The sequence below is a fragment of the Macrobrachium nipponense genome, chromosome 14 (assembly GCF_015104395.2).
Source record: "Macrobrachium nipponense isolate FS-2020 chromosome 14, ASM1510439v2, whole genome shotgun sequence".
In the NCBI taxonomy this organism is placed as follows: Eukaryota; Metazoa; Arthropoda; class Malacostraca; order Decapoda; family Palaemonidae; genus Macrobrachium; species Macrobrachium nipponense.
In genome coordinates this window covers 9,579,095-9,596,827 of record NC_087207.1, presented here as the reverse complement: position 1 = coordinate 9,596,827, position 17,733 = coordinate 9,579,095, and the positions used below count along the sequence as shown (strand labels likewise).

Genomic DNA, 17,733 nt, shown 5'->3' with positions numbered 1-17,733 from the left:
TCTTGTATTTTGTATTTCTCGTTGAGTTCCTCCCTTGTTTTCTTCCTTCATAGCCTTTTTTCTGCCATCTCTTTCAGTTTACTCAAGTCAGATCTCATCACCATGATTTGCTTTTCCAGGCGCCTTTTCCAAGGAGGTTGCTGTTTTGGTTTCTGTTGGGTTTGGTTTGTGCTGTGGTGTTGGTGTTCGAATCCCCATCAGTTCTGCTACTAATCTTGCTCCTGCATATGCCAAGTTATTTGTTTCTGTGATACTGGTGGTGTGTATTATTTCATTGACCTCACTTGTTTTCTCCCTTAATTTCTTGGTGTTGTAGGCTTTCATGGAGGGGATCTTTGTTCTCTCTATATCTGGCTCCATCCATTGTCTAATCTTTTCTACCCATTCCACACTCTCTGTTACTTCGTCGGTGTTTCTTTGTGTGTCGTTGTTTGATACCTCATCATCCCTGTCGTCTTCTGTGGCATCGTCTCTCAGTTCGTCTTCTTGTAATTCGTTGCCATGTGACATTTCCCTTTGCAGTTCTTCTCTTTCTGTTGGGGACAGCCAGTTCTTTTCCTTTGTGTTCCTTCCTTGGTCTGCCAGCCTCTGCTCTGTTTGGGGGGTGTTATTCCTCTCATTCCAGATGTTGACCAACCTTCTTCTATATCCTCTCTCCGTCGGGTTGCTTTTCATGTAGTAGCCTCTCCATATTTCCTTATTTTCTTCTCTTGTCCATTTCTTCCTTTTTGCCTCTGTAGCTCCAATCTCAGGCTGTTGGTTACTGTCGTTGTGGTGGTCAGTTGCTGGATGACGACCTCCAAGTACCTGACCTTCTTCCCCTTCAATTGGGTTGATTACCTGGCTGCCAGACGAAGCTCCTCTGTTGCCAGAGGTTCCATTTACGTCGTTGTCGTTATTCCTTCATTTCTTAACATCATTGCTGAGTTTTGCTATTTAACCCATAGCTGGACCCTACCCCATCAGGGATAGGTACTCATTTACAGCTGAGTAGACTGAGGAAATTATGGTAAAGATCCTTTCCCAAGGAATCAACGCCGAGGAGAGCGGTCACCCATCCAACGACTGCCCAGCCTTAATGTTGCTTAACCAGTCCATTGACGACCTAACCCACTCCTCCACGGCGCCACATATTATTATTATTATTATTATTATTATTATTATTATTATTATTATTGAAGAAGAAACAAAATCCCCAGATTATGTAAAAATTTGTATATATTTAAAGATAAATCTAGCTTTCGGGAAACTGTTCAATACCCTTTTCAAATCAGACAGATCCCCGAAAACTCTCTCTACAGATTCACCTTTAAACATCTGAACATATATACATAACTGTGGATCTGAATTTCCAATTTGAGATTCATACTACTATGAGTATTTTTTTAAATTAATTATTATTGTTATTATTATTATTATTATTTTTTTTTTTTGGTCTATCACAGTCCTCCAATTCGAATGGGTGGTATTTATAGTGTGGGGTTCCGGGTTGCATCCTGCCTCCTTAGGAGTCCATCACTTTTCTTACTATGTGCGCCGTTTTTAGGATCACACTCTTTTGCATGAGTCCTGGAGCTACTTCAACCTCTAGTTTTTCTAGATTCCTTTTCAGGGATCTTGGGATCGTGCCTAGTGTTCCTATGATTATGGGTACAATTTCCACTGGCATATCCCATATCCTTCTTATTTGTATTTTCAGATCTTGATACTTATCCATTTTTCACTCTCTCTCTTTCAACTCTGGTGTACCCATGGTATTGCGACATCAATGAGTGATACTTTCTTCTTGATTTGTCAATCAACGTCACGTCTGGTCTATTTACACGTATCACCTTATCTGTTCCTGATACATAGTCCAGAGGATCTTTGCCTGATCGTTTTCTATCACTCCGTCAGGTTGGTGCTCGTACCACTTATTACTGCAAGGTAGCTGATGTTTCTTGCACAGGCTCCAGTGGAGGGCTTTTGCCACTGAATCATGCCTCTTTTTGTACTGGTTCTGTGCAAGTGCCGGACATTCGCTTGCTATGTGGTTTATGGTTTCATTTTTCGTATTGCACTTCCTGCATATGGGAGAGATGTTATTTCCGTGTATCGTTTTTTGAATATATCTGGTTCTTAGGGCCTGATCTTGTGCCGCTGTTATCACTCCTTCAGTTTCCTTCTTTAGCTCTCCCCTCTGTAGCCACTGCCCACGTGTCATTGCTGGCTAGTTCTTTAGTCTGTCTCATGTATTGTCCGTTCATTGGTTTGTTGTCCCAGTCGTCTCTTCTGTTTGTCATTCTCCTGTCTCTGTATATTTCTGGGTCTTTGTCTACTTTTATTAGTCCTTCTTCCCATGCACTCTTTAGCCACTCGTCTTCACTGGTTTTCAGATATTGCCCCAGTGCTCTGTTCTCGATGTTGACGCAGTTCTCTATACTTAGTAGTCCTCTCCCTCCTTCCTTTCGTGTTATGTATAGTCTGTCCGTATTTGCTCTTGTGTGTAGTGCTTTGTGTATTGTCATATGTTTCCTGGTTTTCTGATCTATGCTGCGGAGTTCTGCCTTCGTCCATTCGACTATTCCTGCGCTGTATCTGATTACTGGCACTGCCCATGTGTTTATGGCTTTTATCATATTTTCGCAATTGAGTTTTGACTTGAGTATCGCCTTGAGTCTTTGCATATATTATTATTATTATTATTATTATTATTATTATTATTATTATTATTATTATTATTATTATTATTGTTGCTGTTGTTCTACTTAGGAAGCAGACACTCTCTCAAGCATACTTTATTAAAAATGGAATGGTCAGTCATCACAGAAAATGGGACCGACTATGGGACTAACTCTGGAAAAAGGCGAGAAACATTCCCCTTGGGAGACCGAAACTTTCCGAGAATCAAGTCAAGGAAGATGGGACAGATTGATCCTTTTTTTTTTTTTTTTTTTTTTTTTTTTTTTTTTTGTTTTTTTTTTTTTTTTTTTTTTTTTTTTTTTTTTTTTATTTTTTTTTTTTTTTAGCTCAGTCGTTCAAAGGATGCACTCACATGGGGTATTTAAGAAGGAGGAGTAGAAATGATGTACATCGTGATACTGATCCTTCGGAGATGGTGGATGATAAGGCGTTGAAGGAAACGCTCCCAATCCCATATGAAGATGGGGCTAAGACCATGACTATTATCATCATCGATTATATTTATTTAAGGAACTAATTAATGCATGAAGAGAAGATGGAGACATCGTAGGAATGCCATAATAAAACAGTAAGAATATTAAAGCAATGAGAAATAATAAGAGAGCCAATATCAACGTCAGGACATTGATTTGAGAAGGCAATATATGACTGCGATGGAAAAAATACTACTTTCCATAGTGGCTTTCTTTCTCACAAAGTAAGCTTTCGGCAACCTTTCTAACTTTCTTTTTCACTAATTTTCACAAGAAACATCTTCATACCTTGCGTTGTTTCTTGTACATTTTATTTTCAAGTTATCGTGAATATGCAGCCGCAATATTAATTACTTTGCCTCCTGATGTTGCACAATATAATTAATATTTGTAATCCAAAAAGAGACAGCGATATTTACGTTACCCTTCTTGAATGAGTTCGTGTACAGTGATTTTCCCCCCTTGAATCTCATTTTGGACAAAGTGAACGACACCACAGCATATGATTTTTCAAAATGCGAGATTCAGAGTTATTTTGCTTCCGGCAGGCAAAAGTGACAAACAGCGATCTCTGGTAGGAACTTGTACACGAAGACTAAATCATTATTTCGTCTCGAAACCCCAAGTTTTGCTTGACCTTATCAAAGGTTAACTACTACACCGCAGAACTGGGGCTGTGCTTCAGTTTGTGGTCGCGTTCTTGGTATTCATCGGAGCTTTAAAATGTAGACCCTTCGATAAACATCGATTTTACGTCAGAACACAAAAGGAAATAGTGTCGCGGGTCTTAAGTATTCAAAGAAAGGAAATCTTTGTACAACTACTAAGGACAACCGACGAAACTTTCCCTTAAACTAAATACTTTCCTCGACAGTGAAGGCCTTTGATTTAACGAGGAACCTAACAACGTTACAAAGCCCCGGTAATCATTCCAAGAAGGTGACGTGATGGGGATTACAAAGGTGTATGATATTTTATGTATGTAACAGCCTAAGGGGGTCGCAGTGAAATACTGACGTGTTTTATTTGATAAGAATAATGGTCGTCTCGATAGACCGTTTTTTAACTCTCTCTCTCTCTCTCTCTCTCTCTCTCTCTCTCTCTCTCAAGAATAATGGGCGTTTTGATATACCGTTCTCTCTCTCTCGCTCTCTCTCTCTCTCTCTCTCTCTCTCTCAAGAATAATGGCGTTTTGATATACCGTTTTATCTCTCTCTCTCTCTCTCTCTCTCTCTCTCTCTCTCTCTCAAGAATAATGGCGTTTGGATATACCGTTTCATCTCTCTCTCTCTCTCTCTCTCTCTCAAGTGAGCACACGATGTCTCCTCGGATGGACTAACGAGTCTTTAAGACATCCGAATCATTGTAACTCTCTCTCTCTCTCTCTTTAAATCTGGGCGTGAAAAGCTTTATGGAAAGAGTGAACGGACTATAAAAAAAATGGGGGGGGGGGGGGGGGGGTGGGGAGGGTTGCGCTCTAGAGGGAAAGCAGCTTACAGAGAGACAAGTTCTATCTAGAGTTAGGTGATGAATTAACAAATAAGGAGAACCAGAACATAAAACCGATGTACCTGAAAATCAGTGGACGTCAGCATAGAACTTTTAATTATTCGGAGATCAGAAGATTCGACAACTGCACTTGGCAAACTATATTCCATACTCCAGTTTTATATAAGGTAAAACGCCTAGCAAACTGAATGGTATTAAACTCCATGCTAGAAAATGACATAGTGTTTGCAGCTACAACTCTAAAGTTTCCAGTAAAATGGAGAAGTGGATGTCTGTTGCAGTTTATGTTATGCAACGAACGTAATACTCTCCCTCTCTCTCTCTCTCTCTCTCTCTCTCTCTACACACACACACACACACACACACACACACACACACACACACACACACATATATATATATATATATATATATATATATATATATATATATATATATATATATATATATATATATAAATAAATACACACACACGCAAATACACACACACACACACACACACACACACACACACACGCATATATATATATATATTATTATATATATATATATATATATATATATATATATATATAGTTTAATGATATGCCAATATGTTCTCTGTGACCTATTGGAATGTGGAGAACAGAGCCGAAGCAACGACCTGAGAGAAGCTGATAAATGATTTCTGTGGGTGGCGTGATATGAAACTGCATAGTTAGACGAGTCAATGTACGTCAGTTCATGGGCTCTTTTCAAAGTGCCTTTGGGAAACTGGTTGTAGCCAGTAATATGAGGCGTTGTCGAAATGTGCATTCGTATGTGCGTGTGCGCCTCTTCTATGCTTAATGTACCCCTACCCAAGTCTATGAAGGACTTGGCATAGAGACGTCTGTAGAAGAAAGGCAAGATGCCGAGGGAGCTCTGCAAAAGTGTATTTATATTTTGTGCGTGAAATATTCTGGCTGCATGGGTGAGTCTTGAACTATTTTAGCCAAAGGGTGGCTTGTTGTCTGTTTAATATTTATAAGAATATCCAATCCTTAACCTTTGTTGTTAAACTTATGTGTACTTACGAGTGGGTTTCTCGTGTCTTTGAAACAGACGGTTCTGGCGAACCTATGGGTCCTCCCCCCCCCCCAAAGGAAAGGTGGGGCCGTGGTTGGGGGGAGTCCCAGATGGAGAATAGAACATTTGGTGTGACTAATTACATTTCAGACATTTTAATATTGGGGTAACTGAGTTAAGTTAGTCTGTGAGACTTGATTGATTTACTATCTTTCCATTGTTAAATAAATGTATTCTTGTAATGCAACTCTCTCATTTGATTACCTGTTAGAGGTGGAGAAAGGGGTAGAGTGAGAGAGAAGAGAGAGAGAGAGAGAGAGAGAGAGAGAGAGAGAGAGGTATCGCTTAGAGAGAGAGAGAGTAAAAGAAAAGTTGCGAGCCGTTGGTCGCTTGGAGAGAGAGAGAGATTATGTGTTGGTTTGCCTGACGCTCGGAGTTTTTTTTTTTACACACCGTTTACAAATAAATGGACGGGATTAATATCCCGTTAACAGATGTGGGGTTTTTTTAGGGTTATATATATATATATATATATATATATATATATATATATATATATATATATATATATATATTATATATGTATACAACAAACATGATTTTCTCTTGAACGCCTCTCCCTCTCTCTCTCTCTCTCTCTCTCTCTCTCTCTCTCTCTCTCTCATCTTCCTCCTAGGAGGGGATAGTCTCCTCCCCCACCTTTAAAAAGAGATAGTGGAAGGTTTATAACTAAATACGCCGAGTCTTTACGATCGACCTCATTTGAAATGTATGAGGCTCCTTTTTTTCTACTTCGTCTCCTCCTACCTGAGGACTTCCTCTTAGATGTTGGTGGTTGTGGTGGTTCACGTGGAGGATCAGTCTTTTTTTCCTTTATTTCTTGTTTAAAAATAAATAATTCCCTGTTTCAAGGTATACGACATCCAGTACTCGCAAAAGGGAACGTAATATAACTCCGCTCTAGTACTTTATCTTCCTTTATTCCTCCCTGTTAGAGCTCCTGCCTCATTTGTTGGTCACATTTACATACGTCCTGCGTAGGACCTTGTTAGCCGTACGCGTTCTACGAATTCTACAGATCCCTGGCAACACGCACGTCAAGAACGCACGTCGAACCTACGTGTTGCACGGGCGATGGGACGAGGTCTGGAGGCCAAAAAATGTGCACAGAACTCGCGCAGGACCTACGGTCAACTTACGGCCAGCACAGGTTGACTGTACGTCACGTGCATGCATCCTAATGCGCCGTACGGACAACCTGTGCTGGCCGTAATTTGGACCTGCGTCACTGGTCAGGCATAAATGGACCTACGTTCTATCTATGTCTACTTAACACGTAGGGAGGACGTAGACTCTGTTGATCCTTCCACAAATCTGCTACGTCCAAGCTACGTGCTCAAAAATACGCAGGTTCGACGCACGTGTAGGGCCACGTTTTCCCAAGACTCAGCACATAGACTGCACGTAGCAGCACGCACGTCTAAATGTGACCATAACATTAGTTTGGACGATGACAAGGATAACGCGTTATCGTTAAATTTTACTCGTGCGTTGACAACTCCTCCATTTTAGATATCACTTTCCATCATTTTTTCCATCTCAGGATAGTTGTTACTGGGTACAGTTGGCCGTATTAAATTTAATTGGTGTCATTCAGGTAAGAAAAACAGTTGGGGATTTTATATCTTGTTATTTTTTATGATAATTGTTATTGTTATTATCATCAATAGCAGACAACAATATTCTAAGTTAGTTTCGACAGACTTAAATGCAAGAGAATCGTGGTAACAAAAGTACGAATAAATATATTACAATTATTAACAACGAATGACAGTAAATGTTTATGTATAATGAAGGTAATTTTTTTCTCTTTTAAAATGAGAACATTAAACTATATATTTTTTTTTATTTTCTGTTTAAATCCCCTGCATTACCTAATAGGTTCTATATTCCCCATGTACGCAGAACCCTCTCATTATTTGTATAATGTTCATCGTCCGTTCTGTTTGATCATCATAAAAGGCAATGATACTCTTTCCCCCTCCGTCCCATAACCAATTACCAGCGCCAAGCAAACACGGCTGTTTAAGGGGTGGGATGACAAGAACCAGCATCTTAGAGATGCGATGAAGTACTCACTTAAGTGGAAAGGGGAGGTGAATAATGTTACGTATTTTACTATACGAATATTACTTGAAATTTACGAGGTCTTCTTCCTCCTCTCCCTCCCCCCACCCTCTCTCTCTCTCTCTCTCTCTCTCTCTTCTCTCCTCTCTCTTCCTCTCTTCTCTCTCTCTCTCTCGTCGGCAAAAAGATTATAAACTAAGTTTTCAATACGAATGATGTAAAAGCATGGTCTTAAAAGTTCAGTTCAGTCTCGTGGTTTTTTTTTTTTTTTTTTTTTTTTTTTTTTTTTTTTTTTTTTTTTTTTTTTTTTTTACCGACATGGAATAACTCACAGAATCTTTTTCCAACTTAAAGGTCAGACGGATATACCAAATAAATATATTTTCAGAAAAATGAACCAAACTGGTTGTAGGGAACGAAAGTGAGTAAAAAAAAAACAGAGAGAGAGAGAGAGAGAGAGAGAGAAAGAGAGAGAGAGAGAGAGAGAGAGATTATGAAACTGAACTAATACGTATGATCCTTTGAGCGAAAAAGAGAATGTGACAAAAAAAAAAAAACATGTGTAAATAGATGTTCCTCTCTCTCTCTCTCTCTCTCTCTCTCTCACAGGTCGTCGTCTCACCTGAGGCACCTGGTCCCTCTTTGCTTAATTAGCAAAGGGTCGTGTTCATGGACCAAACAATCGATGTTTATAAGCTCTTTCCCCTCGAGTAAGAGGACGACAGGTAAAACAAAATACCTTTAAGAAAAAGTATGAGGAAATTGCAAAATAATTTATTTCGGCTCGAGGTTATTTAAGCGTTACGGAATTATGCTGTATTTGTGAGAATTTATTCTTACTAAACATCTAAAATACAAAGTGCTAATTATTCACGCCTTTCATTGATACTAGAAAGTTGATGATGGTGGTCATAATTGAAAATACTTTCAATTTGTCATTGAATACATACATGTGTTTGATATATCAATTGTTAGATATTTCCAATACATTGCGATTTATCAGTTTATTGGCCTGCAAGTCTCCTTGTTCCTTCAGCCATCGATAAAAAGTTTTACACACATACACACACACACACACACATATATAGATATAGATATATGATATATATATATATATATATAATATATATATATATATATATATATATATATATATATATATATATATATATATATATATATATCTATATATATATATATATATATATATATATATATATATATATCTATATATATATATATATATATATATATATATATATAATATATATATATATATATATATATATATATATATATATCTATATCTATATATGTGTGTGTGTGTGTGTGTGTGTATGTGTGTAAAACTTTTTATCGATGGCTGAAGGAACAGGGAGACTTGCAGGCCAATAAACTGATAAATCGCAAATGTATTGGAAAATATCTAACAATGAATAATATAAACACATGTATGTATTCAATGACAAATTGAAAGTATTTTCAATTATGACCACCATCATCAACTTTCTAGTATCAATGAAAGGCGTGAATGATTAGCACTGTATTTTAGATGTTTAGTAAGAATAAATTCTCACAAATACAGCATAAATCCGTAACGCTTAAATAACCTCGAGCCGAAATAAATTATTTTGCTATTTCCTCATACTTTCTCTTAAAGGTATTTTGTTTTACCTGTCGTCCTCTTACTCGAGGGGAAAGAGCTTATAAACATCGATTGTTTGGTCCATGAACACGACCCTTTGCTAATTAATGATAGCGATGACAGTCTAAAATTTCCTCAGCAGAAAAAAATATTCCGTTGAACTTGAAGGAGAGTTCACTCGCTGTCATCATGATCTCTCCACATCCGACATCTCTGGCTGATCCTTCACTTCTGAGAAGATCTTTGATAAATGAAGCGGCGACGGTGTCGGTTGACTGATCAGTAAATGTTAATTTCCCACCAGAGACAGCCATTGCGCCTGGAATGAGATGCCTGGAATTTGGGAATGAATTTGTGATGATTTTCCCCTCAAACATACCAATGGCTGCGGAACAGGAATGTGTGGTATATCTATAGAGGTTAGGACACGCGCCTCACCAGAGAGAGGGCCCTGGTTCGTTTCACATGAGAGAACAAACGAAATATGTACGCCAATATAAAACCCATCATACTTCTCTGCTATACGCCAGGTATCCTATCGACTATATTGGGGCATAGCCAGATCAGAGAAAGGCACGGGGCCCACAGAGATATATGTATGTATGTATGCATGTTTGTGTGTGTGTTATGCCTGCATTATACGGAAACATACGTCAACACATAGTCGTCTAATACTTCTATTTGAAACATATTATTATGATACAGTATTCATCATTTTATTAGTTAAGTTGGTCTCCACATCCGTCATTGTTCTCTAGAACGATAACACCGAGGCAGCACAAGAGGTTCTGTCCTCATTTGCATCTCAGTTTTGGATTGTGTTCGTTGAAAGGAAATCTTGTAATTTCTTGGTAGTGAATTTCGAGACGTCACTTCGCCTTGTTTGACCATTTGAGTAATGAGGTTCCCTCTTGCATAGAATAATAAGGTCATTATGTCAAGATGGAGGGAGCTCGTTAGGAGTTACTGAATCCCCCTGACGATCGGATTGGTATCGAATGTAATTCCGGGAAAACAGACGATAATAGCAGCAAGGATTTTTAAAATGGTCTTTCACGAAAGTGTCTAATCCTGTACAAAATCACACTGGAGCCATGTTATTTGTTTGCATGGCGTTTTTACGTTGCATGGAACCAGTGGTTATTCAGCAACGGGACCAACGGCTTTACGCAACTTTCGAACACGTCGAGGGTGAACTTCTATCACCAGATATACACATCTCTCACTCCTCCATGGAATGCCCGAGAATCGAATTCGCGGCCACCGAGGTGGGACGCCAACACCATACCGACCACGCCACAGAGCCGCTCGAGCAAGGTTGTGTCGACGGATTTCTTGGATAGGTGACTGTTTCGTGAATTAGATTTAGATCCAGCGTAGCTTTCCCAGTTAAGCTAAGGGGAACTCAGTATGAAAATACTAGAATGATTAGGAAAGGGAGAGAAGTAAGGCGTTTCAGTGACATGAGAGATCAGACAGCCTTCAGGACCTTGTCATAGGGAACGTCAATACTGCAGAGGGGGAGGAAGTGCTCCGTCATCGGATTCTTATTACGACTGGAATATTCATACGGAATTGGCTGACAGTAGTTAATCGGATGTTGATGCCCAGTGACCCGTCAATGGAATTGTCACTTAGCATGTCTTGTTTTGGCCCTCATCTTGTTTCATACAAACACAATATATATGATATATATATATATATATATATATATATATATATATATATATATATATATATATATATGTGTGTGTGTGTGTGTGTGTGTGTGTGTGTACATATATATGCGTGTGTGTGTGTGTTTGTTGTAAGTGCCTCAACCTGAGCAATGGATGAGATATCTGGCATTCGGTTGGTTTTGGAGTTACAATTATGGTGGAGATTAGAATAGACTATTATCATTTTCCGTACTAAATTGAGTTTTGAAAACCGCAACCACTTTTCTTTTGATTCACAATGTATGTATCACTGTGAAATGACCCAGTTTACCCGAGGAAAAACCTCTTGAATGTAAAGAGATAAAATAAGACTATTGGAAAATCTATTTGGCAGTCGTAACGCATTCGTTGGCGTTTTCATAATCTATACGTTCTAGTTTTCCGTGAAATATCCTTTACCTGCAATACCTGCCATCTCACAGGATGGCAAGTCACTGAGGGAGACTACAACATGCAGAAAGTTACCTAATCTGACAGAGTTAAAGTTGTGCAGTTAGAGTGAAGACGAAAATGAGCGAACGAGGAAGAGGGCAACAAACGTTAAAATATAGAAGCTTTGTACAGTTTAGCAAAGTCCACCGGAATAATCCCTTTGTATTTCTACGGACTGTCAATGTTATTGACTTGGATGTCTGTAGGACCCACCAAGCCAGGTCGGCCAGACAAGGGATTAAAGATGAATCATCCGGAGTCGCCCGTGTAAAGTGAGGAGCCATGGCCCGCGATTTGTAGGTTGTAAGCCAAGGACAGTTAATTGATTGATTGATTGATTGATACTATATTAATCTAGCATCGCGACAACTAGGTCATTGATGTCGAACTATATATAAAGACCCTATAAATTTCAATAATAACAATTAAACAGAAAATTATAAAAAAACACACATATATATACACACACACACAAACACATATATACATACCATTATACACACATACATATATAAACATATACATATACATATACATACATATACATATATACACACATATACATACATACACACATATACATACATACATACACAGACATACATACATATAGCAAAAGATACTGGTAATCATTAAAAATAAAAACACACACACACACATATACATATACACTATTTCAACAAGAATAAAAGCAAGGCGCACACAAGCATCACAGTTTATCTAAAATACCAGTGTTAAAAAGAAATCCAAACAAGCCAGTCATGTTAAAAATCCCATTTGACAACTTAAAAACATTATTCTCCTTCCCATAGTATAGATATTGATTGCGCTGTTCCACCAAACTGGTGCACTCAACCAGCAAGTGCATAACAGTCAGTGGAACCAGGCAATCCTCACAGTATGGTTCGTGATCACGACTCATCAAGTAGGAATGTGTCAGCCTAGTATGTCCAATACGCAGGCGGCACAGAGCCGTTTCAAACCTTCTGGGTATAAAATTGTACAGCCAAGGATTGATTGCAGGTGCAATTGTTCTCATTTTTACATTAGTAGTTAAATTTGACCAAATATTTTGCCAAAGTACTCTATGCATCTCTCTAATTGGAGTATATAAATCTCTGCACGGCAGCTTAAATGATCTGGGCTCAATACGAGAAACAGCCTCTTTGGCAATTCCATCAGCGCGTTCATTTCCAGATATTCCAACGTGTGCTGGAACCCAACAAAATTCAATATTAAAACCCCTCCGCTTAGCTAAAAATAACCATCCTAGAATATTTAAAACTACTAGATGTTTGGAATAAAAATCTTTCGGCGACTCTAGAGCGCTTCTAGAGTCACAGTACACAATAAAATTCTTATCACTACTTTTTAAAACTTCTTTGACAGTATTTAAAATTCCATATAATACTGCAGTAAATACAGATACATTACTTGAAAGCCTTTCACTACGCTCAAAGGACGGAAAAACTATGCCAAAACCAGCGCCTGCACTGGTTTTGGATCCATCGGTAAAAACTGGGATAAAATTAACATGTTGTGACATATGATCTAAAAAGGTATAACATAATATTTTATCAGAGACATTCTTCTTTGGTTGATTAAAGTAGTTACAAAACTCTACTGCTGGGAATTTCCAAGGGGGATATACAGATGCCTTGACCGGTAGTACACATTTGTCTGGAATGTCCAAGTCTTGGAGGGTTGATTTCAGTCTGAAGGCATATGGACGTGGCATCTTTGGATGACTTTCGTAAAAGCTATCAAATCTTCCATTTCTTAGTGACTGGCATACTAGAGATCCAGGAAGTCTTTGGAACCTGAACCAGCTTCGAGCCAGAAGAGCCTGGTAATGTAAGGCTAGGGGCATTTCCCCAGTATCTACTAACATACTCTCTATAGGGGAAGTCCTAAAAGCTCCAGTAGCAATCCTAATTCCAGTATGGTGAATGGAGTCTAAAATCTTAAGTCGACTTGGGGTAGTCGAGGTGTAAACTTCACATCCATATGTTAATTTTGATAAAACCAAAGCTTTATACAGTCTCAATAACTGGAGTCTATCTGCTCCCCAAGATGTACTTGACAAAACTTTCAAGATATCCAAGGATTTTCTGCACTTAGCCCTGAGATTTAGGATATGGGGAATCCATGTCAACCGAGTATCAAAAATCATTCCTAAAAACCTTGTTTCGTTAACACAAGATATTCTCTGGCCATTTACATATAAATCTTGATCTGCATGTATCCCTCTAATTCTACAGAAATGCATGGCTACAGTCTTTGATGAAGAAAATATGAAACCATGCACTTCAGCTCATTTCACTACCTTATTTATTACTATTTGTAGATGACGTTCTTCTACTGACATACGTGCAGCTGCAAAAGATAAAGAAAAGTCATCCACAAAGAGTGTGTGCATAAACATCAGCAGGTATTTGCTTTACTATGTCATTAATTGCTAGAGCAAAAAGTGTTACACTTAACACAATGCCCTGAGGAACACCTTCTTCTTGTTTACATACTTCAGACAGAGCTGCTTCTACTTGTACTTGAAAATAACGATTTTTTAAGAATAGCTTAATAAAAATAGCTAATTCTCCTCTTAAACCATATTCATGGACTACTTTCAAAATTCCATACCGCCATGTAGTATCATACGCTTTTTCCAAGTCGAAGAAAACGGTGATAAAGTGGTGCTTAGAGGCAAAGGCTTCACATATTGCAGACTCCATTCTAACCAAGATATCAACAGTGGATCGCATACTGAGGAAACCACATTGGGCTGGAGAGAAAAAGTTTCCTCGCTCTAAATACCACACTAAACGAGCATTCACCATTTTCTCCATTAGTTTACACAAACAAGATGTTAGGGCAATTGGACGATAATTTCCTACGAAAGAACTATCCTTTCCAGGCTTGACAAAAGGAAGGACTCTTGCTAGTTCCCAACACTAACGGGTAGTAATGCTCTTTATAAATTCTGTTTATTATACTGAGGATAAATCTTTTAGTATTCTGAGCAGCATGCTTGATCATAGAATATGAAATTTCATCAGGACCAGGAGCAGATTCTTTACACTTTGAGAGAACCAATTCAAATTCTCTCATAGTAAATGGAATATTATAAGACCACCTCCTCTAATTTATTTGTTGTGAAAAATCAAGATAATACTGTTCCATTTGTTTTCTGCTGTTTGCATATGGTTTCTCATTATCTTTTTTAGATATTTTAGCAAAATGTAGGGCAAACTCATTTGACACTACTTTTGGATCTCCTACATTCATGCCATTTATTTTTAATACAGGTGGTTGGCTAGGTAACAAACTTTTTCCTGCTATTTTCCTTATCTTCTTCCACACTAATGTGATGGGAGTTTTGCAATTTATGGAAGAAATGAAGTTTGTCCAAGATTTTCTTCGTGCATTTTTAATTTCAAACCTAAACTTTGCCCTAGCCTTACGAAACTCTACCAGGTAATAGTTACATTTCCGTCTTTTATATCTAGTAAAACAAGATCTCATAGTTCTATGGGTTTCATGGCATTTTTTTTACCACCATGGCACTGGTCGGCGCATTAATAGACCTGATGTTCTTGGAATTGACTGAAGTCCAGCTGCAAATAAAGTAGTTATCAACAATTCAATAGCATCCTCTATGCATTCAAATTCCTCTCCTGTAGCTTCGATTGAACTATGCACTTCAAAATTTGCCCAGTCAGCTCTTTTTACACTCCAACGGGGTAATCTTGGACATGGAGGACTTGATCCAGTGCTAACAACAATTGGGAAGTGATCACTACTGTGCCTATCATCGATCACTCGCCAATTGAAGTTCATAATGGCATCAGCACTACATATTGACAAGTCGATGGTTGTTAAAGTACCGGTCTGTACATGGAAATGGGTGGGTTCTCCAGTGTTTAGAACACCAACATTTTCACTTTCAATAATGGATGACAGGCAATTTCCTCTCTCATTAGTAATTAAATCCCCCCCATAAAGGATTTCTTCCATTCATATCACCTAGGATGGTGAAAGGCAGAGGAAGCTGTCTGATGAGATTACAGAAATCAGTACTAGAGAAAGCTACATTTGGTAGAAGATATACAGAACAAATTGTATATTTACGAGCCAGAAACAATTGCTCTGCAACAGCTTGCAAAGAACAATTAACAGGAAAATACTTGTGTGGAGTATCATGGCGGACATATAACATTGCTCCACCCCGGTTTCTATTATCTTGATTTAGATCTGAATGGTAAGCAACATATTCTTTAGGGCAAGGAATAAAATCACTGCTGAGCATAGTCTTCTGCAAAGCTATGCAAACAGGAGACAACTCAAAAATTAGCATTTAGCTCTCAGGCCCTGACAATTCCACTGAAGAAAATTTAAGAATTTACTTGAGTTTAGAGGCCTTGATAATAGGGCCACTTTGAAGATATTTTGTCTTCGTAGGGTTGCCAGGAATTTGGGGAATCCTGCTTTGCTTTTTCTTGAGGGAGACTGCCTGCCACCCTCAGCCTCCTTTCTTTTTGGGACTGGCATTGCTACCTCCATACAGGAAGCAATTTCTGGTTCTTGGCTGGCTGCTTCTGTAGCTGGTGTTCCAGGCTCCCAAGAAGCCATTGCATCAGCCAAGGAGGGCGACCCCCCAAAAGAGGCATGCACATCAGCAAGGACAGACGTATATTCCAAATTATTTACACCAGTCAAAACTGATGCTGCTTCCAAAGAAACTGATGCATCAGCCAAAGCTGATGCTGCCTCCGAAGAGGTTGATGCATCAGCCAAGGCTGATGCTCCCTCCAAAGAGGCCAGTGCACCAGACAAAGCTGATGCTGTCTCCAAAGGGGCTGGTGCGCCAGCCAAAGCTGATGCTGCCTCCGAAGAGACCAGTGCTCCAGCCAAAGCTGATGCTGCCTCCGAAGAGGCCAGTGCAACAGCCAAAGCTGATGCTGCCTCCTTAGAGGCCGGTGCACCAGCCAAAGCCGATGCTATTTCCAAAGGGTTTTTGCACATCAACCAAGGATGATGTTGCAGTCGTAGACATTTTAATTTGAGCTTTACCCAAGTTGTTTTTGCTGCTACTTTCTGTTACATGGGATTTTTGAATTTTTCCACCTGTTCTAAATGAGTTTGAAATCGTATTCGAATTAACTTTCCTCCTTCTCAATTGTTGTCTATTTGCAGCAACACTTGCAAAAGATACCCCTGGTTTTATATATTTGTTCAGTACTATTCTTCTGGCTTCTGCAAAAGTAACTTTCTCAAGGACTCTAGTATATTGTACTTCTTTCTCAAAAAGGAAAACATCACATGAGTTCGAGGATGACTGGTGTGCTTCCCCACACTGAATGCATTTTGGTTCAGCATGGCAATCACCATGCTCAACTTCTCCACAATTTATACAAATTGCAGGGTTTCCTTGCAACCTGGATCTACAGGACCCAATTATATGCCGATATTCCTGACAGTAAAAACACCTCCTGGGTCTCGGCACGTACTGTTTCACTTTATATCTGTACCAAGCTGCTTTGACAAAATTTGGTAATTTAGAAGAATTGAAAGTTAATAATAACTGTGGCATAGGACACCATGCCCCATTTACTTTCTTTTTCAGTCTTTCCACCTTCAATACCCCCTGATCTTTAAGTTCGTCTTCCAGTTCCTCTTCAGGATGAATCATAAGATGAGGAGCATATATAATTCCTTTGGTATGGTTGAAGGTATCATGTGGTTTACATTCGCTCTGAACTCCTCCCAGTAAACTCAGAGATTTCAATTTCTCACTTTCTTCTAATGATCTAGTCTCTACCAAAAGCTTATTTCTACCATGTGGCAATATCTTAGGTTCCCTCCCACAGCATTTTACAATATCCCTATGTACTTCAAAAATATTCATAACTTTATCCTCAAAGGTAATGGTTAGATATTTATCAAACTCATTAGGGACACATCCTCCAGATTCGTCTAAGGATTTTCTTCCTACAAAATTTCTTCTCCCTTGATGGGGAATATATGGTGCCAGTGTAACCACACTGGTTTAAAGAGCCCTTCCCATGTCTGGTTCCGTGCAGTGGTCATCAGGATTTTGGGG

At 38.7% G+C, this 17,733-nt stretch overlaps 1 protein-coding gene across 1 annotated transcript; it reads left to right on the top strand.

Moving 5' to 3' along the window:
• Window positions 1–15,190: 15,190 nt before the first annotated feature.
• LOC135226043 (nischarin-like) lies at window positions 15,191–16,668 on the top strand. Its single transcript, XM_064265522.1, has 2 exons — window positions 15,191–15,258; window positions 16,092–16,668. Exons 1-2 carry the CDS (start codon window positions 15,191–15,193, stop codon window positions 16,666–16,668), a joined length of 645 nt encoding a protein of 214 aa, XP_064121592.1.
• Window positions 16,669–17,733: the final 1,065 nt, after the last annotated feature.

What these genes read in the sequence shown, in the direction of transcription:
- LOC135226043 (XM_064265522.1), top strand. Translation starts at nt 15,191, where the DNA reads ATGGCACTGGTCGGCGCATTAATAGACCTGATGTTCTTGGAATTGACT. An exon ending in GAAGTCCAGCTGCAAATAAA is followed by an intron (nt 15,259 to 16,091) that starts GTAGTTATCAAC and finishes TTGTCTTCGTAG; the next exon opens with GGTTGCCAGGAATTTGGGGA.